General features: G+C 34.0%; 1 protein-coding gene across 1 annotated transcript in view; it reads left to right on the top strand.

The window, feature by feature from the left end:
• The window catches only part of LOC118188311 (transient receptor potential-gamma protein-like), an 82,762-nt gene that overhangs the window by 46,865 nt on the left and 18,516 nt on the right, over positions 1-17,381 (top strand). The window contains exons 6-10 of the mRNA XM_035358724.2: positions 8,141-8,375; positions 8,838-8,990; positions 12,357-12,496; positions 13,118-13,230; positions 16,999-17,253. Coding sequence (XP_035214615.1) covers positions 8,141-8,375; positions 8,838-8,990; positions 12,357-12,496; positions 13,118-13,230; positions 16,999-17,253 — 896 coding nt within the window. The remainder of the gene's footprint in view (positions 1-8,140; positions 8,376-8,837; positions 8,991-12,356; positions 12,497-13,117; positions 13,231-16,998; positions 17,254-17,381) is intronic.

Here is a 17,381-nt window from a genome sequence, read left to right on the forward strand (position 1 = left end):
ACAGTTAATTTTGAGTTAAAGCCACTTTCCTATCCTTCTCGATTTCAGCTTACAGTTTCCTGCCAGAACGTGTTTTCAGAATCGTTGTAAATGCAAATGAAAGAAGAGCAAGTATTTAAAATGGAAGTTCTACCGACTTCGTTAGAGAGTCAGAGATTCTGATCAGCGTGCGTTCCGCCTTTTGGCTATACTCTCTCTAAAGTTATTTCTACGCTCGGCCGTACTTTAGGCCCTTGATAGCTTCGCCGTTTAGTTAGCGTTAAGGGGCCAACTATTGTAAAATTGTAATAGCTTCGGCTATATCTCTTTAGTTAAGTTTATTTAAGTTTTATTTCTTAGCATTCTTGAGTTCAAGCCCAAGTAGCTCAAGGCTTTTCTGTACGTCCTGAGAGTTTTCTGTACGACTGTGAGCTTTATTTGAGCAATAAAGGGTAATTAACCCTTGAGTTTAAGTTTCTATCTTTCTGAACTAAGCGATTATTCGCTTACCAGTTCTGCAGGTTCCACACATTTAGCTGTTAATTATAGGTTGGAACATTACAATATAAATGTACGATTTGCAATCTTAAAACTAATTACATACGTATTTGCACTTACTTAACCTTCCTTTGCTCTGAAAAATTTTCGTTTTCGTGCTAAACAGAAATCTAACAAAATTTCCGAAACATAAACAATAGGTAAAAGTTAAATAAAAGTTTATTTAAAGCTACGGTTCTTATAGTACAGCTAAAAAATAAAAAATACAAACCGTTACTCTTGCGGGGTTTCCGTAACTCATTTGCTCGAGACCCTTTTGAATGTACGACACTGTTTACTGTTTAGGATAATTTTTTAAAAAATAAAAATGTAGACAAATATTTGATGAAGTCATAGTGAGGTAAGGAATCATTTAATTCTGCCTAGAGTTAAAGGCAAGTTCCTTAATTAAATAAAATATTCTATTATGGTATAAAAAAAATTCAGAAATAGTGAGGCTATTATAATTAGTGGTAATTATGCAGGTTAGATAGGTGGCAATTACCTGCATGGTTTATTTAGTATTTAAACAATATAATTATTCTGTGCAGTGATAATTAAACTCCTTTCTCTCATTCTGCAATTTCATTTATCCAAATATTATCTGCTTATGAGAACCCAACAAATTTTAGAATAAAAATATAACAAAAAAAGAGGGAGGTCTTATTTTAGAGTAAATACAGTAGTTAAAAAAATGCAAGACACGCTGGGATGAATGGATGATTTGTAACTACTAACACCTTGACTTTTGTTAACAGAAATTCCAACTCTACTCGCTAATAGATACAGGTACAGGTACAGGTAAAAGTATGGGGGACATCAAGCGATGCACCTTGAGTCAGCTGGCAATGCCTTCCCAAACTAACTAACTACAAAAGAATTGCAAGCTTTATGAGAGTTTTGAAAGAAAGGTTGTGGAAATAAGCAACTGAAACTTTCAGAAGAATCTACAGTTTACCTATTACGGCACATCGTGGAATCCCACCGTGCACCGCGCATCCAATATTTATTAAAAATAATTATTTGGGATACAAAGAGATTACAATATAGTTTCAATTCAATATGAAATTCTCAAATTAAATTGAACTTTTGTTTTGATGTAGCAAAAATAACAGATAAACTTAATGAGATAAATATAATAAGTCCTGGAGGCACAATGTTATAATGAACTGTAATAATGATAAAGAGATGTGTTCATGAGGTTGTTACAATTTTAAAAGTTATTAAAGTTTATAAAGTTCACAAATGGAATCTTTTAGTATTCACGAGATATAAAAGTTCATAATTTATGCAACATGAGAACTTAGTCTTGACAAATACCTAGGCCGTAGGAAGAGAGTCGTTGCATAATTTTTTGAAACTTCGGATACTCATGCTTATCTTTAACTAAAGCTCTTTGGAATGCCAGGAAATCAGTTTTTGGGGATTATCCTCAGTTAAGGAGCATGAGAAAATGCAATGACCAGGACTTCTCTGTCCTCCACCCACAGAGACGTCGGAGCTCGTCATGTAGCTGGCGTATAAATATATGGGGAAAGGTCTGTGTCCTGTTATATAATAATTAAATGAAGGATTTGAGTATAGAGATACGAAGCTTACATTGGGGATCAAGCTACATCTGCGTTTCCTTGTGAAATATTATTCCACAAATCTGGCCAATATTTTGAAGCAGGTTGATTTAGCTGGTACTTGAAATTTGAACGAGGCCAAGGAAGGGTGATTTCAATACCATCTTGATTAAGACTTGCTTCTCTCGCTAATTCATCTCTCCGATCATTGCCAAAACGTCCACTATGTCCTTTGATCCATGAAATTTGAAGTTTGAAGTTTGGAATTAAAGCAAGAAGAGAATTTATGTCGGAAATCAATAGAGAGGAAGGTAAGGAATTCTTAATCACTAAAATAGCTGCTGGGAATCAGATTTTATGGTAAATTCGGGGAGATTTTTGAGAGTGGATATTTCAATTGCTGATTTTATAGCTGACAATTCAGCCTGGAAACACAATTATTATTATGGAGATGACCAATTCATTTGAGGTTATTTTAAGAGGCAGTTTGAAAATAGACTGCTGAAACAACCTTTTACTTCAATTTTTGATCCAGCTGTACATGCAACTGGAGATGAACTACTTGAATTTTCGGCAGACATGGGGAATTTTATTTTGCTGAAGCGAAGCGATGGATGAATAAGATTGGGATTATTTTTCTTTTCATAGTTGAATGGCAAAAAGATTTGGTAGTTAAATTCTGCAGCTAGATTAAGTTGAAAGACTTTCATGTTGGTGTTTTCCATTTATGCACTGATTGATAGAGGAAGAGTACCAACTAAATTATCAAGAGCTATACAGTGTTCCCTCGCCACTTCGCGCTTATGTTTTGCGGCTTCCGTGCTTCGCGGGTTTTTCCAAAATATTCATCAAAAAATAAAAATGAAAAAATATAACTAAACAAAGAGATGAGTTGACTCAGAGTACATACCACGGGCTCTCATAAAGGCGCGTAATTGGTTTCCGGTGCGACATCGACCAATGAGAGTACTAGTGGATTTATCACTGTGAGTTGATTGTCTGCGCATCATCGCAGCCTCACCTAGCATATTCTCTTGTTGTATCTCGCCAGTCCTGTCTATGATGTTGACTGTCTCCCATACTGTATTTTAGTGTTGTGTTGGCGATAACGTTTTTTATTAATTAAGCCCTCATAATGCCGCTCAAGCGCTGTGTTCCTGTGAAAGCTTCCTTCGGAGCGCCCAAGAGGAAGAAGATGATGAGTATCAGCGAAAACGTGAAGCTTATAGATATGATCAAAGAGGGTAGAAGTTATGCATCTGTGACACGCCATTACGGGGTGAATGAATCTACAGTGCGGTACATCAAGAAAGGGGAAGCAAACATCCGCAAAACTGCTTCAATAACCTTCAATAAAGAAGCGAAACGTGTGGTAACTCCGCGTAATAAGAGAATTCTGAAAATAGAAGCTGCACTGGCATTGTGGATTGCTGCTTGCAAGACAGTGAGTTTCGACACTAATGTGATCAGGACAAAGTCCAAAGCTCTCTACGACCAAATCTTGCCCGATGACACAATGAAGAGGCTGAAGAAGGTGCTGACGAACCTCAAGCCAGTAATAGCGCTGCCAGGAGTGATTCGCCTCCTCGAGGACGAGCCTTTTCAGCCAGCAAAGGCTGGTTCGAAAAATTTCAAAAAAGATACGGCCTCAGAAACGTGCTTCTGTATGGTGAGGCTTCCTCTGCTGACAAGGATACAGCTTGTCGTTACGAGGAGAAGAGTTTCCTAAACTCATCAGCGATGCAAAAATTTGCTCAAGACATTGACGATAATATGGTTCGAGCTGTCGAGTTCAGGAATCGCGTTGACGGGGTTATGTCCTTGTATAGGGGAATTTTAAAAGAAAAGAAAAAACAAAGACAACAACTACATATCACCATGTTTCTCTCCAAGGTAAAGCCCCCGGCTCTACCGTCAGCGCCTCCAGCAGAAGAGTCTCCGAGTGAGCCTAAAGCTTCTACAAATCAAGTGAGAGCCTCTCCTCCGCCACCAACACAAAAGACTCTTCGCCTCTCTCAGAAAGCAATGTTGATTAATGTTTATTACTGTATAAGGTTTTGTAATTAACCTTATTAATTAGCACTGACACGTTTAAGTAAATACGTATACTCTTGTAATTTTTGTCTTAAATATGTAAAGTATAAATACTGTTTACATATTTAAAACATTCTTGTACCCGCATACACGAAAATTCCTAGGAGGAAATCCTACTTCTCCGTTTTTCAGCTTTCGCGGAAGGTTCTGATCCTCATTAACCGCGAAAAACGAGGGATCACTGTATTTGAAATTATGCGACACGCTCGAGTGATATAAAGAATAAAAGGCCTTTGAAATGAATTTAAATTTAATCTCTAACTATCATTGGTTGTGCCTAAATTCCGGCTCCGTTATTTATCATTTTTTAATATAACTCTTTCTAGAAGAATTTGTCTTTGTATGGGGATTTTATCCCCAGTTATATCCATGAATGCGTCGTAGTCAGTTAGCTATTGTACGATGTTGTACGACCCTAATCGATGTTGTACGGCTTACGAAATTCATTCACCAAATATGCAGATTGGCGTCTCAGAATAAACAGCTTTACCACAGCAATCCTTTATATATTACTAATTCACAGGCTGTTTAAATCAACCGAATTGTATTCTGGTGATGTTGAAGGACGAAGTAGAAAGTGAAGGAAAGAATTAAGATAAAAATTAAGTATTAATAAAAATAAAATTTGAAGATTAACATGTTAAGATCTTTTTACCATTTCTTATATTAGACATTTTTGTTTCTTAGGTTTCAAGTTGCGGTATCTAAAAATTTCATTTAAGTTCTCTATCTGTTATTCACTTTCAAGAGTTTATTGTCCAATCCCTTTATTTACAAAATTTGGAATCTTTAAAATTGTCAAAATATCCCTCTGAGCATATATTGCTCATCCTTACTCTAATAACCGCGTAAGTATAAACAGCTTGCAAACCTTAACAGAGTTGTAAAAAAGAGTAAAAGAGCTTCACAGAAATCTAATTATGTAGTTTAAACAGAAATATAACAGTCTAATATAAGTCAATAAGTCTAAATAGGGCTAGCCTTGTAATTATAAACAGAGATGCAACCTTTCGAGGTAATTTTCCTTTTACCTTGTAGGGATTTATATTTATTTTAACTAACAATTTAAAGTTTGAGTTTAGACCTTTCCTGTAAGTTTTCATTCCCCTAATTGCCAGTGCCAGAATAGTTAAATTTTGTATCGCGCGGAAGGAAATGCAAATTTTATACTTTGAAGGAAGTAGTTAAAAGCTGAGTTTCGTTAGGAGAAAGGAGAGCTAGGCTCTAGCTGCTGTCTCTGCTCTAGGTACGTTTGCTTATTGCTGGTTCAAGTGGCTTAATTGCATTCATCTGCTGCCACTAGCTTCAAAGGGGGTTTAAGTTACGGGATCTCGCTGAGCCCTGTAGGATAGTTTTATCACTTGTTAATATTTCAATTTTTAGTTTCAATTATCTGACTTTCAGTTACCGCCCAAGCAAAGGCGAAGTTTGTTAGCGTCGAGTTGACGCATTGTAAATTTTAAAGAGTTAATAAAGGGTACTTTAACTCTTCTCCTGTGTAGTTTCCTGCTACTCCAGTATACAGACAGAAATTCATTCACTGGACTCTACAACCTACTAAAGCCCGACATATTATCTCAAAAATCTTGATTTTGTAGTTGAAGTTTTTGTACTTATTATTCGTTCTCAGAAGAAGAAGAAAAAAAAATGTAAATACATGAATAAAAAAGATATTACGAAATTATACGAAACTCAGACGAACCTAAATTTAAGGAGGGAGTTATCATTTCCCAAATTGACCTGATATGACAATTCATTGAATTGAATGCCATTGTTAATTACCCGAAATCTACCTAAAGCATTTTCTCCTCAAACTCATAAATGTCTAATTTAATTTCCTTGCTTAATTTCCATTAACATAGTAGCGATTTGAGCTTTGATTCTCTAACTTCATAAACATTTCACGTTTTTTTTTTGCAGACTTTCAAAGTGATTTATTTATTTCTGCGAGGTTGAAAATTGCTCAGAGCAAGGCAAGGTTAAACAAGAGCAAATAGGTGGTTAATCTGGTATAACTTCGCAAAATTTATATTTATTTTTTTATATATAATTGTATACATTGATTCAGTAAGCAAGCGCACAAAATTTTTATCGAAACTAAATTTTCATAAAAACTTGTGAAACTTAGAAACATTGTTTAAAGAAGTATTTTTAAAATACAAAGAAACGTGATACAATCTGCTTAATAGTTTATCACTGAGGTGTCTGTAGGTCACAGAAAATATACATACTTATTTTTACTAAATCTAAGAAAAAGTATTAAAGCTTGCATGCAGATAAACCTTTACAAAAGAACAAGCAAATTCGCATGACAACTACCCAGTATTTAACAAACACAAACTACATTAGAGAGGTTTACGCCAGGGTCCTCTAGATTTTTCTATTCTTTTCTCATCATGAAGGAAAAGAGAACTGATACGGCTCTGTTTACACATGGAATGTTTTATGCAGAACGAATTTAGAATGGAAATAAAAGAAGTGTATCCTTTTTACAGGATTTTTTTTTTTTTTTTTTACTTTACACGTAGCAGGCTTTCCAAAAGCCTCCACATAAATTACATTACGAGGAAATATACAAGTTTTTCTAAGAAGTTACATTTACTGTAAATATGTCACTTACAGTCAACTTTCTTTCAGTATTATATACTAAAAGAAAATATACATATACGTATATATACAGCAAGAAAAAGAAATGATTCAATAGGCTTTGTATTTTCAATGTTGCTGTTGTTGTGACTTATCTCACTTGTCTGACATTAACATCAGAACAAGCTCTCGATATTCATCGTGGCAAGGCGTGCAAGATTGTGTTTGTCGTTGGCAAGTGCCTTGAGCACTATAGAGGTGACAGTACCACTTTGCTCAGTCCTCCCACCAATTTTGATGGGAGAGCGCCCGGGGGGACGAGTCAAAAAGTCTCACACCATTCTTCCCCCTACGACCAACCTCTCGAGAGGTCTTTAGGCTCACTGTATATTTAGAGTGCCTCCATGTCGCACAGACACAATAGATTTACAAACTTCCATGCCTTCGCCGAGATTAGAACCAGTCACATATCCCGGTTGGGCGTCTTGCATTCTTAATTAATAACTTTATTCACTTTTGTAGTTTCATCACATCTTTCGGCGATTAACGAGAACTTTAATCTGGCATCGTCAATTTTATACTGAATTTGAAATACTCAATGAAAAACGTAGTGTTGTTTTGCCAGTTTTGTTTTTTACATATTATTCTGCTTTCACCAAAACTGAAATTTAAGTATAAGAGCGCTCATCAGCAGCCGACCTGTAAAGCCGCTGAACACTGGTAGTTCGACCTGTATTCGATTCTATGCGAAATGAGCGTTTTCGCGGTTTTCTAGAAGTATAATGTGGACCCCAACCAGTTTCTCTTACAACGTTCTCCACGAAGACATCCCTATCGTTAGCCCTCGAATGCTTTGTCATAATCAGATAAGTCAATGTTAAGAATACGATTATTTTCATTTATAACTGTCAGGAATGCGATTATTTTCGTCTATAACTGTCAGCAAATTTACACTTGTATGAGAAATACACTTTTCGAGAAACTCGTGGTGAAATATTACTAGTTTTTTTACAGAAAATCTAAGAACTTACACAGTAACGACAGACTAATTCAATACAGCATAAATAAAATTATTTTTCTTTGGTGTGGATGGTTTAACAGAACCTAATAAAAAATACAGATAGAGTTTCTTTGATACAGTTGGTATTAACTACAAACTAAAAAAAAATTTTCTTCTGATAGTTTATCATAAGAAAGGATTTGCATTTGAAATACTATAAACAATCATGCTTAATTGTGTACGAATTACATACGTAATCATACATAACTATTCGTTCAGTGTTCTAACAATGTGTGTAATTATTTTTCAGGACTATTATCTTGTCGTATATATAAAACAAAAACTATTATAAAACATGATACTTTTTATTTTTTAGTTTGTTGCACATCCAAATGTTCAGCAACTTCTGGCTTCCGTCTGGTATGCAGGTAGTCCAGGATTCAGAAGAAAAAATATCTTGGGACAACTTTTAGAGATTTCCAAAATGGGGATGATGTTTCCCGTTTATTCCATGGCGTACATATTGGCTCCTAACAGCACGTTAGGAAGCACAATGAAAAAGCCTTTCACAAAATTCATATGTCATTCAACGGCATATTGTTTCTTTTTGTGTAAGTAAACGCATTCAACATTTTAAACCTTTGATTATTTCTTGAATCACATCCTACGACTGCATAAATCTAGTTTTATCCAAAAGCATTTGAATTCAAAAAGACATCAGAATACAAAAACATTTAGATACTTATTTTTTTATGTATTCATAAACATGATTTGCACGTACGATTAATGAAATTACTTGTGCACGGCGCTAAGTTTAGATTTCATTTTAAAGCGTTTGCATGTTGCAATCATTTTTAACAAATATTACGTGATTTTGAGTGTGAACTGTAACATATGTGAGTATATAAAATGAATAATGTTTATGAATGAATTATTAAATTTAAATGAATATATTAATAGTATATAAAAGGGCTTTTATTAAATTTCGTAAGTGCTGATTCTTTATCACTGTACTCAAATATCTGATATTTTAGTTTTATGTTACTTGTTTCACTTTGCATTTATTATTTCAGTGCTGTTAATCATGGCGTCTCAACGAGTAGAAACACTTCTCATGCAGTGGATCGGAACTGATTTTCTTCTAGAGAAAATTCGCTACGATAGTGAACACGAAAGGGGTAAACCACCGGGTCTTGTGGAATCTGCGATCATGTTTTTTGTCGTTGGTGAGATAATATTTTAAGCTGTATCACAACTCGTAACAGAAGTTTTTGTGATTTCAAAAGACAATTGCTTTTAAAAAAAAGAAAAACTGCACATAAATTTAGAAATATATATTTTTTAAATAAATTTGTACACTAAGTGTATTCCAGATTTTCCCCTGATTAAATGTTTCTTGTTTCCATTTCTGAATTGTTGAAAGGAGATATAACTGTTATGTTCAGAAAGCTCGTACCGAAAAATCAGAAGATGGAAGAAAAGTCGTGTATGGTTATAAGGCATTTTCTCCCTCCTTTCTGCCTGCTTTCATGGTGTAATTGGAAGCATACTCGACGTGTATTCGAGAGGTCCGGGGTTCGATTTCGAGCGAGAGCACTGCACATTTTTCACGTCTCCAGCATCAAAAACCCTGATGACTCTACACGGTAATTAGAAACACATCTTTATATAATGATATATTAAGCTTAATGTTTAACAACGTTTCCCTATCTGCAATGCAGGCTGAGGATCCCTTTATTCGGGAATTTAACTAGTTTCAGCATAAAAACTGGTTTAGGTACATTACTTGGCCCAAAGAATCGAACCACAAGGTATTCAGGACAATTTAAAATGAATCTAAATTCGTAGTATGAAAGAGCAATCGTCAGAGAATATGCTAGCTTAAGTACAATATTTCACTTGAATTTCGGTAAATTCTACTATATAGCCTGAACTCAGGCTCTTGCCTGAGTTCACGTATTGTGCTAATATCAGGCCGATTCGATATAACAAAACGAGTTTTCCTAATTGTTGCCTTCAGAACGTCCATTTGTTAACATAACTGTTGTTTATCGTCTTATTTATCGGGAGAAGCTCATAGAAGAGTGCACCTTTGAAAATCCATATTAAACAATGAGAAAATATTTTTGGGGAGATTTTTCTCTTTAGGAATAAATAACTGTGTATCACCCACTTCAGCCTAGCCCCTCACATTGTCGCAAACAATCCATTTTTCATCACTAGCCACAAATCTTCTCAACAGTTGTTCATTTTTATTATATTTCATAATTCTATGATAGATGAAAACTGAAACGAGTAGCCCTTGTCAGCCAAACCGGGTGAAATCCATCTATCAAAGCGATTGATTAGCCGAGCTCCAGGAGGTGATTATGGATTGAAGATTCTGATATGTTAGTTTCTGCTATTGAATATCATTTTGCTGTTTCTGACGGTAATCAGCATGTAAACCAATTACCGTCAAACAACAACTTAATTCTTCACAAACATTAGCTGTCCAATTACCAAACAGGCCAATTACCTGCGAGCATCAGTTGGCATGGACCTGATCCTAATCTACGGGACAAGCTCTGATCTCTTCAAATTCTATATAAAGGTTCCATTGCAAAATCTAGTAAACCATTTGTGTATTATTCCACCTCTTATAATAGTGTTCCTGAATTTATCAGATTATTCTCGTGCGGTTTACGCTGCATTTGTACCACCTTGATTTTGGCAGAGTGGATCTCGTTTCTCTTACTCTTTTTCCGTCTATGGTGGTACGTAAGAAATTAGGGCATTTCTCTCGCGCGCTTTTGTGATGCAGTGGTTAGCTCATTCAGCTAATAATTGAAAAGTGCACTATAGATTGCAGAAGGGGAGACAGTTGATTTTCCCCCATTTCAAATATCTAATAGTCTTTAAAATAGTAGAATCTTATAATACATATAGTATACCTCAAATATAAGGTGACCTTCGTTTCATTGTCCTACTATTATACAACTACTTCTTCGTCTTTCAACCGCTTCCAGCGCATGCATGAATTTCCCACAGGTTTTGAAACTAATTATTGTGAAGATGGTACATGGTGACCCCACATAAATAAACTGTATGTACGTATTTGACATGTATTTTCTACGTGTACACTATTCTACGTTCAATAATAACTTCTGAACGTTCAGAAGCTTCTGGAATAGGAATACATTGAAGAAATTCTTCATTAAATTGTAGGGACTATTTTGATTTTCTAATAGTTATTTCTAATTTTGAAACCCTTTCCTTTAAATTCTTGTTTTCCACCTACAGCTCCCTGCCAGAATTAGATTTCAGTGTCGCGTTTTATATAAATGAAGCAGAATCAGCATTTAATGGGGAAGTTCAGTCACTTCCGTAGAAAGAGCTCAGTAGAGCGTTTTCTGCCTTCGGGTTACGTCGTTACTTTAAGCCTATCTTACTAAAAATGGCCGTAGTCTTACGTGCCTGTTAGTATTCGCCGGTAAGGTTTAATTATGGGCCAACTTGGTTAGTTATCTTTGAAAAGCTTCGGTAAAGTTTAGCTAGTTAGAATTAGTTTAGTTTCTTATTTTCCGTCTTAAAGTAAAGTCCAAATGGAGGCTTCCTCGCAAGCCCGAGAAGGGGCCGACTGTCATGATTTCTTTGAGTGAGTAAAAGGTTATTTTAACCCTTCTTTTGACTTGTATTTTATACAGTTGCAAAGAGACTAGTGAATAGTCCCTAGACGCTCTCATAAAAGTTCTCTAGCAGCCAAGGACATGTAAATTAATTAGAACTTTATAAAGTTTAAGATGCAGCGTTCCAATAATCAATATACACTCTGAGCCAAAAATGTCCGCACATTTAGAAGTTGCCAGACAGTCTCGAAACTTAACATGTAAAGTCCTCTTGGCTAGACATGAATGTAATATTTAATAACAATAATAATAAACTCACAATGCATGAACGATGGGAGTGACTTCCAAGAGAAATGTGACATCCAAAACATACATTGTACATTGTTCGTCTTTGGTGTCGCTTTGGATTGTTTATGTGATATAATATTGCTTATTAGAAAATAAGAATGGCTCAAATACATATTAACAGCAGTTTAACTAATTGAACGAGTTCAATAGATATTGTATTTACTTCCTCGAAGTACAGTGTCAAGAAGTACTCTCACAAAGATGGACTCTATTTTCGTTGTTCGTTGCCATATCTACCACTGACGCCTGACAATGGCAGAAACATTTACTCTGGCTTCGTGGAGTATAGAAATAGAGCTGTAATCGTGATTTTCGCTTGGTTCGAATGATTAGAGAATTCATATAAGGAGGATGGTTTGTCAAAGTTGCTTATCCAACGTCGTAAATGAAGAGGCATTCGTCTACCTGAGTTATCCTCAGAGAGGCATTAATTATGATATTTGACAATCTTTACTGATCCTTCTCAGCAACTTTATCGCCCGACTATATGTTTATGACGTTCACTTATTTGTCTCCTAATTCTCATCTTAAGCATCAATTTGACAAAACAGTTTTTCTAGATACGAGGAATTTTTTTGACAAAGATTGTATATACAGTTAGACTTCCTAATTTCTTGTTTTGCATTTTATTTACAGGATTCGTTTGGGCTGAAATTAAGCAATTGTGGGATGAAGGCTTGCTCAATTACCTGTACGATATGTGGAACGTTGTGGACTTCTTTACAAATATGCTATACCTTACCTGCATTGGACTACGGTTTTCTGCTTGGTTTATCGTATGATTCACCAATTAATTCTCAAACCTTTTCCCAATTCCTGTAGCTTAAACCGTAATATAAGTAGAGAATTTCAAAGCTTGAAAAATTTGCTAGTGATATGAAATTTTGCTTTCAGTATCCACCTTTAATTGAAGCACTTTACCAGTATATAAAACGTATGATAGAAATAAAATGATTCTTATAGAATTTCGATGCATCTTCATATTTCTCCATAGAGTACCTCCAAGCATTCATGAAACGTATTTCTTGCAGTTTCTATGATATGATACCTGAAAGTAGCACCAATAGACTTCTTTACTTTAAAGTGAGATTATTTTTTTAAACTTTATTTGCTCCTGCTAAGCAAATCTTTTTAAACTTACTTGCAATCCATAAATGAGAAGTGCACAATTTCAGTTGCTTTGTTTATAAGTATCCTTATCTATAAAGCTAAAAATACGTCTGGGCAATTTTAAGCTTACCCTTCCCCACTCCTATTGCTAGATGTTGAATCTCAACAACTGATGTAATGTCATAGAGTATGCTTTGCAATAAAATTAGTATTTTAACTCGTAAGTAAAATTTACTCTTCTGTAATTCGATGAGAAATATATATATATATCTTTTTCTCATATTCAGGTACAAAGAGAACTTGCCAATGGCTTAGAAGCTTATTTGCCAAGGGAGGAGTGGGATCCGTATGATCCGATGCTCATCTCGGAAGGAATATTTGGGGCTGCTAATATATTTAGGTTAGAATGTTCCATTGTATTTCTTCATTTACACACAAATATGATGAACATTCTTCACCTTAATATCTTTATAGTTATTTATGCAAATTCCATAGTGTCATGGCTGATTAAAAAACTACTACTAGCAAAGTGAAGAAGATCGATGAACACGAATTCTTTGATCCTGGTTGAAATCCCAGAGAACAGTGTAGCTGCATAGGTGTTTTTGTAATTTTCTCTATTTGTAACGCGAGTTTAATTTAATATCCAGACATCATATCGAGTACAATATAATAATTATCCGCGAAGACATGTCTCTCTTAGATTGAAAACTCTGTCGATCGTTTTGCCACAATCAGTAAACAAATAAGCATAACTCGTTTAACTTGCTTGTGTAAGGGAAGGCGAGTCCAAACCGAGGCCTGTAGGCTGAATAAGGTCCTCAGAGTTCTATGATATTGCTCACGAAGCACAAGCGCCAATGAATTTGAAAATTAGAAACGATTGGATGACTTTTGGCGAATATGACTGTGCTTAAATAAAAAAATAAATAAATAAATAAATAAATAAAAATAAAAAACACCTCTTTAAGGCATAAATCACTAATGGATGATATTTCAAATAATGACAACATTGGAAATTAAATTGAAATTGTAGCAATGTCATGTTAAGAGCTTAATGCACTCTGGAACTTTTTCTATGATAACTGATTCTCACTTCAGGAGAATACTTTGAAATCAGTTGCAATTCAACACACTTACTATATACTATTATATTCAGATGAATTTCAGTATATATCTTACTGCTTGTTTCAACTTCCCTGCGAACTTGCAAATGGTACGCTTAGAGTTCCGATGGTATATGCAATGTAAGACCTTTATTGAGACCTTGAGAGACCTTTATAAGTTGCACTTGCCTAAAGAAATATTATCAGTCTTTTGTGGTTGTTTACTAGATTATGGCAAAACACACGAGAGCCGTATTGTCTAAAGAAACAGGAACCTTCCTGGGGAAATTTCTAAAGAAGCTGGCTCATAGTTATACAGTAAACACCGAAACAATCATGATGTCAGACTTTTCGGGGAGATTCGAACCCAGGACGGAATACAGGTGTCCAGCTAGCCATTGATGTTTCTCTAGCTTTTCATTTTAAAATATGTATGTTTGAAAACCATGTTTTTCCATTTAAAAAATTATCACGGACAAAAAAATGCTGACAAATATCTTAAGTGTACTCTTCATAATCAATATCACATATATTAAATTGGATGTAAATGTAATAGTTCACAGAAAAAAGGTTCAAATTTACACTAAATATGTTATGATTATATTTCTAACTAACAAATATCTTTTAAATTAAAATAAATTAAATTTATATTAGGCTGTAATGATGTATACAGATTGCATTGTGATTATCAGAAATAATAATAAATGGTATCTGCTTTCCTTGGTTTTATATGTATGACTGATTTAAGAACATGGCATCTGGCTTGGAAAATTTTAAAACCTTGCAAATAGGATTTCAGTTTAATATAGTCTATCCAAATGATTCTTAATTCCTGATTCTAATATCAGGTGATTATACAAAGAAATTAGCCCAAATGTTTTCAAGTAACCGATAAATTTTATTTAGTTAATGTTCTGAAATATGGAAATTTGTTTCGTCGTAGTTTCCAGTAATGTTTTTCCCTTTACTACAACAGAGAAATTTGCTGCTGCTTTTTGGATAGTAAACAACTGTTCAACTTAAAAAAATGGCTTTAATAGGGTCTTTCCAAATTTTAGAATTGTTAAATCACATGTTATTTCACGATACGTTATCGAGTCATTTATTATCCTCGCGACCTAAAAAATTTTACCTTTGCACAAAATGTAAGTCCTTTAATTTATCTTCCACGTCGCTTACCAACTAGCCAATTTCTAGAATATTGCCATTCGATATGGGTTAAGATCTCTAATTTTTTTTAGGTATGATTGATATAAGAACTGGTCGATTTAAAAACAAAAACACGTACGTCTTATTGTGTTGCCTTACACGAGTGACGGATCTTTAGTAGGTCACTGATGACTTAGATATTGAAAGTCACGGAGAGCCTAAAAATTTAAATTTTATTTTATTAATGTTGGCATAAGTTAAAATATATATAACTGTAAGTAATTTAGTTATTTTATGAATATTTTAACCTTTTTTTAATTGATGAATAACTTTTTTTATTGATGAAAAATATTTCTCACGCCTATGTTTCATACCTAGTACAGAAGTCACTCCGTTTTGATTGTGCTCACGTCAAAACATGTCTTTATTTTTCGTATGTAAAACAATTTTGGACAATTTTGTGATAACACGTAAGACAGTTTTGATTTCATCATGATTTTCAGTCAATGGTTTGCTACTGTTAATAAATTTTCATGTTGAATACTTCTTCATCTCCTTATTAATTAGCTTAGATATTGCAACAAAAATTAAACTCATTGTACCCTACCTTTTGTTTTAGTGCTTTAAGATCCTCAAGCACACTGATATATGGTTTCTAAGAAATTTGGATGATATAACATTAAAAATATTTTCGTTTGCCATAAATTTTCAAAATTAAACTACTCCGAAATTCTAATTGCATTTGCAGACTTCTGTATAAATTTATTTGCTGAAAATTATCTTAAAGCTTGTCCTTGTTTGCAGAAATATGAAAAATGTTCTCTTGAAATATGAAATAAATAATATTCCTTTTTATAACTGCGTTCTTCTAAAAGGAATTTTATATTTAGATACTGGACTCTCCATTTTTTTCCCCTCCTATTAGCAATGGTAATATACTGCAGATGAGATAATACTATAGTAATTATAATAAATAAATAAATCAATTATTATTAATTTAATAATTGATAATTAATTAGCAATTTCATAATTAATAAGTTAAATTAATAAATTGATTAAAAATTAACTATAAGTTTTGAGGCATACTTTAAAGCTTATACTTAATTTTAATTTAGTCATATGAATGAAAAAAAGCTCTCTTAATTATTCTTAGCGGTTGAAAAATCAGGCGTATTTTTTACTGGTCAATTATATAAGGTGGCCCAGAAGTCACTTTACATTTTGAAAATTAAATAAACTTTTCTTAAATGACTGTATTTAATTAATTCTTTTTATTTTTTGCTTATTCACATGTCCATTCAAATGGAAATGAGCTTCATCTACCATGATCAACTTGTGAATAAACTCATTGTCATTTCTTGAAGTTCTCTGAAATCTGACAGCATAATTTACTCGTTTCTGAAAGTCTGCTGGTTTTAAAGATTGCACTAATTGAACCTTGAAAACGCGTCACTAAGTTCCTTATTGCAGGCCTACTAGGGGGATGTCGAACATTAAAATGGCGCATATCTTAGCGTTGCAACAATTGACCGTCCATTTTCAAAGTAAAATTCAATTACCTTCACTCGTTGTTCTGTTGTAAACTTATCCATGCCAAAAATTTCCAGGGATTATATTTTTTAATTCTGAAAAGAGAAAAAGAAATATATTAATAGAAAAAAAGTTATTTAATTTTCAAAATGTAAAGTGACTTCTGGGCCACCCTATAGTAAAGACAATTAATTGCTTAATTGCTTGGGCTATTTTACAGCGTACTGATTTTGAAAAGTATTTTACAGTGTCTTTAAATCTTTGCTTTCCTTTCCTTTCAGCTCTAAACATGAAATTCGCCTGTTTGTAAATAGCAGTTTTATTTTCCTGCTCAAAATTGTTTATTTTTTATATCTATATCTTTTTTCTCTCCTCATCATTAGCTTTTTGAAAATGGTTCACATCTTTTCCGTGAATCCACATCTCGGACCCCTTCAGATATCTTTAGGTCGTATGGTTTTTGACATCATCAAATTTTTCTTCATCTACTCCTTGGTGTTATTCGCATTCGGCTGCGGAATGAATCAGCTGCTATGGTACTATGCTGACATCGACAAAGAACTTTGCTACAGTATGCCCGATGGGTCTCAGAATCCAGACTACGAGCAATCCTGTCTCATATGGCGAAGATTTGCAAAGTAAGACGCTATAGAAAATTAAAACTTTCGAAACATTCAAATTACTTCATTTATAACATGCTCATAAAATACATTTATCATTACATTGGGTCTCACGTAAATTTTATTTGATTTTCTCTGAAATATAT

The sequence above is a fragment of the Stegodyphus dumicola genome, chromosome X2, assembly GCF_044657685.1.
Source record: "Stegodyphus dumicola isolate Sdum_Otavi_A_Nest chromosome X2, ASM4465768v1".
Taxonomy (NCBI): Eukaryota; Metazoa; Arthropoda; class Arachnida; order Araneae; family Eresidae; genus Stegodyphus; species Stegodyphus dumicola.